At 62.4% G+C, this 7,211-nt stretch overlaps 1 protein-coding gene across 1 annotated transcript; it reads right to left on the bottom strand.

Moving 5' to 3' along the window:
- Window positions 1-2,591: 2,591 nt before the first annotated feature.
- Window positions 2,592-6,598, bottom strand: CHRNA4 (cholinergic receptor nicotinic alpha 4 subunit). The gene is made up of 2 exons (XM_075527711.1): window positions 5,300-6,598; window positions 2,592-3,963 (listed from the first exon to the last, which is right to left on the bottom strand). The coding sequence occupies exons 1-2, from the start codon at window positions 6,458-6,460 to the stop codon at window positions 3,838-3,840; spliced, it is 1,287 nt and encodes a 428-aa protein (XP_075383826.1). The 5' UTR covers window positions 6,461-6,598; the 3' UTR covers window positions 2,592-3,837.
- Window positions 6,599-7,211: the final 613 nt, after the last annotated feature.

Below are 7,211 nucleotides of genomic sequence, written 5' to 3'. Positions count from 1 at the left end.
GGGGACCAGCCCACCCATCCTACTGAGCGACAGCTCAGACCATAGTCATGGGGGCAACCAGCCCACCCATCGTCCTGAGGGACAGCTCAGACCATAGTCATGGGGGCAACCAGCCCACCCATCGTCCTGAGGGACAGCTCAGACCATAGTCATGGGGGGACCAGCCCACCCGTTCCAGAAATGATCCGACCATGGAGGAGACAAGTAGGGTGTTTTCAGACATGACTAGAAGACACGTGTGCACACGCTGCCCTTCAAGCCCATGTGAACCAGTCACACGAATGCTCACATTCAACCAGAAAGCTCCTCGAGTGCCGACGAGCCGTGTTCCTGCCACAGCACAGTGATTTAGGCTCATAGGGCAAAATATATCTAAATAGATCCTAGGCTAAAGGAGTCACCGGCAATACGGAGACATCTTAACCGGAGACACAGTGAAATCAGGACCCGGCAAAACTCAAGAGGTGCAGCTGGAGCCACGTCTAGGGACAGTTACAGGCGCAGCCTCTGGTATCGAAGATGACAAGCAGAGCAACGACCCAAGTGGAGAGCTGTGGCTTTCAGGAAGGAGGTCTTCTGGTCACCTCCTGTGCTGGAGCAGAGCCAGCCTCAGGTTGGTGTGACCAGTGACACAGGTTCACTGGGGACCCCATTCCTCCAGTTGCCTATTGCCCGGTGCTGGGGGCAAGGGTCCCTGAGTGGACTGGGAGGGAAGGCCTGAGCAGAGGAGCAGGCACAGAGGTGCTTTGGAACCAGCCCTGGGCCACTGGTGGGACAGATACTTGCAGGAGAAGCCCCGAGGAGGACAAGCTGAACATCTCACTCGGGAAAGGGGCTAGTGCTCAGTGACTTCTACAAAGATGGTCGGGTTCTCAAAGTGATGAGAAGGCCTCAAGCTGGCGCCGCTCCTGGGAGCACAGGGAGCATCCTCCAGGAGCCCTGGGCTCTGGCTCACCAAGCCTTCACAGGAAGACACAGCGTGAAAGCCCACATCGCGAGGACACCCGATGGCACCGTGGTAAGTGCTGAAACTCCAGCCATTTGAACCTACCAGTGGCTCAGTGGGAGAGAGACGTGGCCACCTGCTTCCTTAACGCTGTACAACCTCGGGGATTCTGTATGGCGGTGCTGCCCTGTCGGGCCACCGTGGCTCAGATCCACTTGAGGGGAAGGGGGTTTATTAAGAGAAGAGACACAGGTGGCACCCATCGCTGTGGCGTGTGCTTATTGAGACCCCATGGGATGAGCAGGTGGCCGGCGTCTCCTAGAGGCAGATGCCAGGGCTTCCCCCACAGGCCTTTAGGAGCTCTCGGACTGGTCGTCTTCCGGTTAGCAGCCCAGTGAGGGGCTGTTGGCCCCTCGGAGTGGCATACCTGCACCTCACTCATCAGCCATCGTGTTCCCTGACATTTTACGGGGACGACCGCACGGAAGCGCATTTGCAGGCAGTGCCTCAGACAGCCCTGGTTCGGGGTGGCCACCCTAAAGGACCGCCGGTGACCTGGTGACGTGTGTGCCACACAGGCATCGGGGTCTGCTAGCCGCAGACCCCTTTCCTGTCTGCTTGTGACATCTGTTTGGCCCCTGAAGGCTCAGGCAACATAGGCTTGCAGGTGGGCAATGGGTGGCCAGGGCTCGAGGCTGGTGAGGGAGAGGGAAAGGGGCATCAAAGCGGCTGGGCCGGAAAAGTAGAGAGTAGTGGGCACATACACCCCCACCGTGCCCAGCCCCTGAAGACTGCAGTGGGGGGAAGGCCCCATGAGGAAGGGGACCCATCCTGCCCCAGGCGTCCCCAGGGGCACCCAGTGGGCAGATAGCCACTGTGGGGAGGGGGACAGTGGCCCCAAAGACAGGGAGTCAATTTGTTGGCTGAGCTGGAAGTGGCCGTGGACAGAGGAAGGAGTGGTGTGGGGCCCCCGGGTCTGTCTCCTCTCCGCCAGGCTAGGAGCATGCTGAAGGACCAGAACTCACCAACATCTCGGGGCAGGGGGCGGTGGGGGGAGGCGTACAGTGGTACAACCACCATGAAGAGTCTGGTACCTTTGTTTCTCACAGATATCTGTCCACAGCCCAGCAAGTCCCCCACGAGGGGCTGCCCAAGAGAAAGGGGCATTCAGGTCCGCCGGACTCCCCGCCTCTCTCACACACACAAGCCCAGCTCCTGGCAGCTCCCGCCCAGTCACTCAGATGTGGATGCTCACCCCAGGTGACAGTGATGGGACTTTTTATTCAGATGTGGGGTACGGCCGTGGCGGAAGACCCCGGTACAGGCAGCAACACAGAAAGGCCCTGGCAGCGAGTCAGGAGGAAGCAACGGGCACAATACACTGTTTGACCCCACTTGCTGGGGAAGAACAGGCAGGCGGCCTGGGGCTGGGGCTGGCAAACTTGTCACAAAGCAGGAGCAGACGGGGAGGGGCCTGAGGGAACTTCCTGCAGTGGGTCTCGGGGTCTTGGTACAGACAACTGAGAAGGTGCTGATGTCCGAGCCCGCCCCCCCACCCCACCCCGGTCAACACACCCTGGTTGGAAATGCAGGTGCTTCTGCTGTGCTGGCCAGGCCACCTGAGTCCTGTCCCTCACGGGTCCAAGTTAGGCTTGGGCAGTCAGGAATGGAGCGGGCAGACAGACACACACAGGGCGACTGACAGCTCAGGAACACCAGCTGGAGGATGAAAGTAGTGAACCAGGCTCCTCCCAGAGCACCCGCCTGGGTCCAGCCTTGTTCCCAGAGAACACCCCCCGACCCCCCATGTGCTCGTTCGGCAGTGGTGGTATTTATTGTGGTGGCTGCAGGGGGCTGAGCAAAGCGGTGACAGGGGTCTAGCCAACTACTTCCTCCTTGGAGTTTCTGGCTTGTGAGCCCCTCCCACCTAATTTATTAACATGAAGGAGGACATGAGACCTCGGGGGCAGCTGCTGGAGGCCCCTCCACCCCAGGCATCACCTCTGGCCCAGAAAGTGTATCACAGTAGCATGCCCACACACCTGGCCAAGGGCACACCTGGCCGAGGGGCCCAGTTGGCTAACTCAGATCCATGGACTTCGCTCTGAGGCCTGCACCTCTCGCCCTCCTCTAAGCCCAGTGCCCCCAGCCGTGTCTATAGACGTGGGGGAGAACTGGCCTGCCCAGCTGTCTCCCTGCACCTGGGCAGTCAGGGCAGAGCAAAGCTCAATAATGGATCCTCCATGCTGGACCCTGGTGGACTCTGGGTCAGTGAGATCGGGGAAGGGTGCCGGGCTGGGGTGCTCAGTTCAGGGGATAAGTGGGCACACACTTAAATTTTGACTGAGGACGCCCACAAACCAACAGGGCCAACTCACTGAAGGGCTGGGCTGTGGGAGAAGGGGGGCAAGGCTGTGGGAGAGGCTTGGGGCCAGGCTGTGGGAGAAGGGGGTCCGGGCTGCAGGAGAGGGTGGGGGCTGGGCTGTGGGAGAGGGTGGGAGCCAGACTGTGGGAGAAAGGGGGCCAGGCTGTGGGAGAGAGTGGAGGCTGGGCCGTGGGAGAAGGGGGTCTGGGCTGCAGGAGAGGGTGGGGGCGGGCTGGGAGGTGTTGAAGAGATACCAGCCACCCATGCAGGTACCTCAGGCCCCGGAACCCGGGCACAAGGGACACCTGGTCAGGATCCGTGTGGCCAGGACCAGCAGGCTCCAGGCCGCCGGGGCCTGGCCTGAGAGGTAGGAGGCCACTGTCACTGAGCTCCAGGGGTCAGGCTGCCCCCTCCCCATGGGCCCTGTGCCCTGAGGCCAGCCTGGCATGGAGTGGAGATGAGTGATGGGGCAGATGGCCCCTGGACCTGGGGGTCAGCAGACAGCAGGAGGTGTTCGGCGAGCGTCCTAGATCATGCCGGCCAGCCAGGGGGGCAGGAAGAGGCCGATGGTGCCCAGCAGACAGACAAGCACGAACACCCAGAGGAAGATGCGGTCGATGACCATGGCCACGTACTTCCAGTCCTCCTTCACCTGCGGGGCAGGAGGCCACCCAGGGTCACCCAGAGGTCATCCGGTAGTCACCAGAGCACCCTCTGGAAGCAGTGCTGTCGGGGCAGGAGCACTCCGCATGAGGAACCATGTGACCCCAGGGATGCTGCCCCCTACCCACTGGCCTGTGCTCAGGTGAGGCAAGAGGATAGTCTCCTCTGAGTGGCCAAGGCCACGCTAAGTCCATCTTAAAGGCTCAAGGAGGTATCGGAGAGACAATTCTGCAGATGGGTGTTGGCAGGGGGGGGGGTCGTATCTGCCAGGGGTATCCTAGGTGGGCAGGGCTTTCCACCATGAGTGACCAGATGTGCTCTGGCCACCACGGACAAGAGGGGGGTCCAAGGGCCAGGCCAGGGGAAGCTAAGCTACCAGTGGGGTCTGGGGCTGGGTTTTCCCATCACCCTGGATGCCCCTCCCGGAGGTTTTAAACCACATGGAATCAGTGTGCTTATTGAAGAGGGTGGGGGCCTGCTGGACCTCGCTGTCTGGTCAGGTGGCCGCTGGGAGCCTGGTACTTTTCCCTCTGTTTCTGATCCTCTCACTGCCGGGGATGGAGCATGACCAACCAAAACCTCGGCCTGAGGCCCTTCCTGTGAAGTGAGCACCTGTCCACAGGGGCCGGTGAGCACAGCCCAGTCATGGCAGGGGTGGGGGGAGGGGGGAAGGGACTCGAGGGGGACAGGGAGGAGGAAGGGGGAGACTCCCCTCCCCCTACCTCTGCCTTCTGGTCTCCCTGAGGTTTAGATTACACATCTGAATGGACGAGCCCACCTCCCCCACCCCCCATACAGCTGCTCACAGTCTTCTCATGTCAGGGGACGTGTGGTGACACCCCCCACTGGCACTCCCAGACATGCTGGATCATGGGGGCCCCTCTGAGGGCCCTAGGACCCCATGACCCCACAGCTTGGGTGGGTTCTACCCTCTCTGAGTGCAGACCTATCTTTCCCTCCTCAGCCCTGCTTCCTGCTGCCAGGTCCCAACGTCCCCACCCCCGCCAGTGCCGAAAGGAGGTGGTGTACCCCTGGCCCACAGGCTAGGATGCCTCTGAGGCCTCCTGGGACTTGGGGGAGGAGGGGGCAGCCCTCCCTGACACACAAGCTCTGTCCACGAGCACACTCCCTGCTGCCAAGGGACACGCAATGTGATTCAGGGCGGCCTGAACCTGGTGTCACCATCAACATGGCAGTGATGCCGCTGTAGGCTCACAGTGCCCCCCTAGCTCTGCCCGGGATGCATGGCCACTGTGGGCCCAAGGCAGCATCCCTCGCTCCATCCGCCGCCACCCCCCAGGGGGCCGAGACCATGCCGGACTTACCGAGAAGTCGGTATCCTCAGCCTTCAGGTGGTCAGCGATGTACTGGACCCCCTCCACGGCCCGGGCCAGGGCCGGCGACAGGGAGGGGTGGTGGCGTGGCACTTTGGCTGTGAGGGTGGCAGATGGGGAAGCGGCAGGCGCCTCCTTGCATTTGCACCTGCAGGGTGAGGGCTGCTGGGAGGCGGCGGGCCCAGCGGTGTGCGAGGGGCCCGGGGATCGGGCTGCCTGGCCGTTGGCCTGGGTGGACGCCTCGTCTCGGACGACGCTGTACTGGACGCTTCGGGATCGGCACCGAACACTGCTGTCATCCGCCTCGCGGGCCCCGGGCATGAGCTGCTCGCTCAGGGACCTGGCCTTGGCCAGCCCTGGATCTTCCGCGGGGCCGGGTTGGGGGCTGGCGCTGAGCTCCCCGGACTCCTCGGGCTGCAGTGTGAGTGTGGGGTGCTGCTTGAGGGGCTCGCCCAGCGGGGCATAGAAGGACGCATCCAGCGACTGGTCCCGGCTTGGGAAGCCGGGCTGGCCCTCTGGCTCAGGCCAGAAGTGCGGGCCGCTGGCCATCTTGTGCATGGACTCAATGAGCCGCCGGCAGTTGTCCTTCACCACGGAGGGCCGCTTCATGAGCAGCAGGCGGGGCACGATGTCCAGGAAGACCCTGCGCACCCAGGCGGGCATGGCGTGGGTGCGAGGGGAGCGGTGGTGCACGTTGAGCACGAAGACAGTGATGATGATGGAGAGCGTGACGAAGACCATGGTGAAGAGCAGGTACTCGCCGATGAGCGGGATGACGAGCGAGGTGGACGGGATGATCTCGGTGATGAGCAGCAGGAAGACGGTGAGCGAGAGCAGCACGGAGATGCAGAGCGTGACCTTCTCGCCGCAGTCGGAGGGCAGGTAGAAGACCAGCACGGTGAGGCAGGAGATGAGCAGGCAGGGGATGAGCAGGTTGATGGTGTAGAAGAGGGGCAGCCGGCGGATGATGAAGGCGTACGTGATGTCGGGGTAGACCTCGGCACAGCACTCATACTTCCTGGTGTGGTAGCTGCCCACGGCGTCCACCAGGACCCACTCGCCACTCTCCCAGTAGTCCAGCCGGTCCACCCGTGGGTGCGCGCTCACCAGGTCGATCTTGGCCTTGTCATAGGTCCAGGACCCAAACTTCATGGTGCAGTTCTGCTGGTCGAAGGGGAAGAAGGTCACGTCGATGCTACACGAGCTCTTGTAGATGGCCGGGGGCGCCCACTGGATCCGCCCGTCGTGGAAGAGGTGGGCCTTGGTCAGATGTGTCACTGCAAAGTCCCCGTCCGCACTGGGAAGTGGAGAGTGGAAGCCAGGCATCAGGTCCACTATGGCCAGCCTGCAGCCCGAGCACCCCCACCCCCACCAAGGCCTGCCTCCCTGCATCCCCAGCATGCCCACCTCACAGGTGAGTGGGCAGAGGCAAGCTGTCCCCACACAAAGCGTGCATCTGGCTAAACTCTGTGCCACAGTTTACGTTCCCCATCAGGAGCCTCGTGGAGGGCCTCACGGGCTCTCAGAGCTCAATCACATCTGTCAGCAGGGGTGGCATGACCCCCAGGCATCTGCACCTCAGCCATCTACGCTCTGACCATGGGCTCCCTGGACATGGGGCTCCTGGACCTGGGCCCCTGGATATGGGCTCCCTGGACATGGGCCCTTGGACATCAGCAGGTCCTTCCTAGAAGCTTCTCTTGGCTGAGCCTCTGGCCTCTGTGGGCTCACCCTGAACTGGAACTGCCCACCCTCCATCAGCCTCTCCCCACAATGCACTGGCTGATGGCTCCCCATGCCCAGCCCAGCCACCCTGCCCAGTAGTCAGAGGATTAAGCCCCTCCTGCAGCTCAGCCCTGGACATGCCCCCCGCAGCCAGTGCGGTGTTCACAAGGCCTGGACC

This window comes from Tenrec ecaudatus, chromosome 12 (genome assembly GCF_050624435.1).
Source record: "Tenrec ecaudatus isolate mTenEca1 chromosome 12, mTenEca1.hap1, whole genome shotgun sequence".
Lineage (NCBI taxonomy): Eukaryota > Metazoa > Chordata > Mammalia > Afrosoricida > Tenrecidae > Tenrec > Tenrec ecaudatus.
Note: the sequence above shows the minus strand (reverse complement) of the source record. Positions and strands in the feature narration are given on the sequence as shown.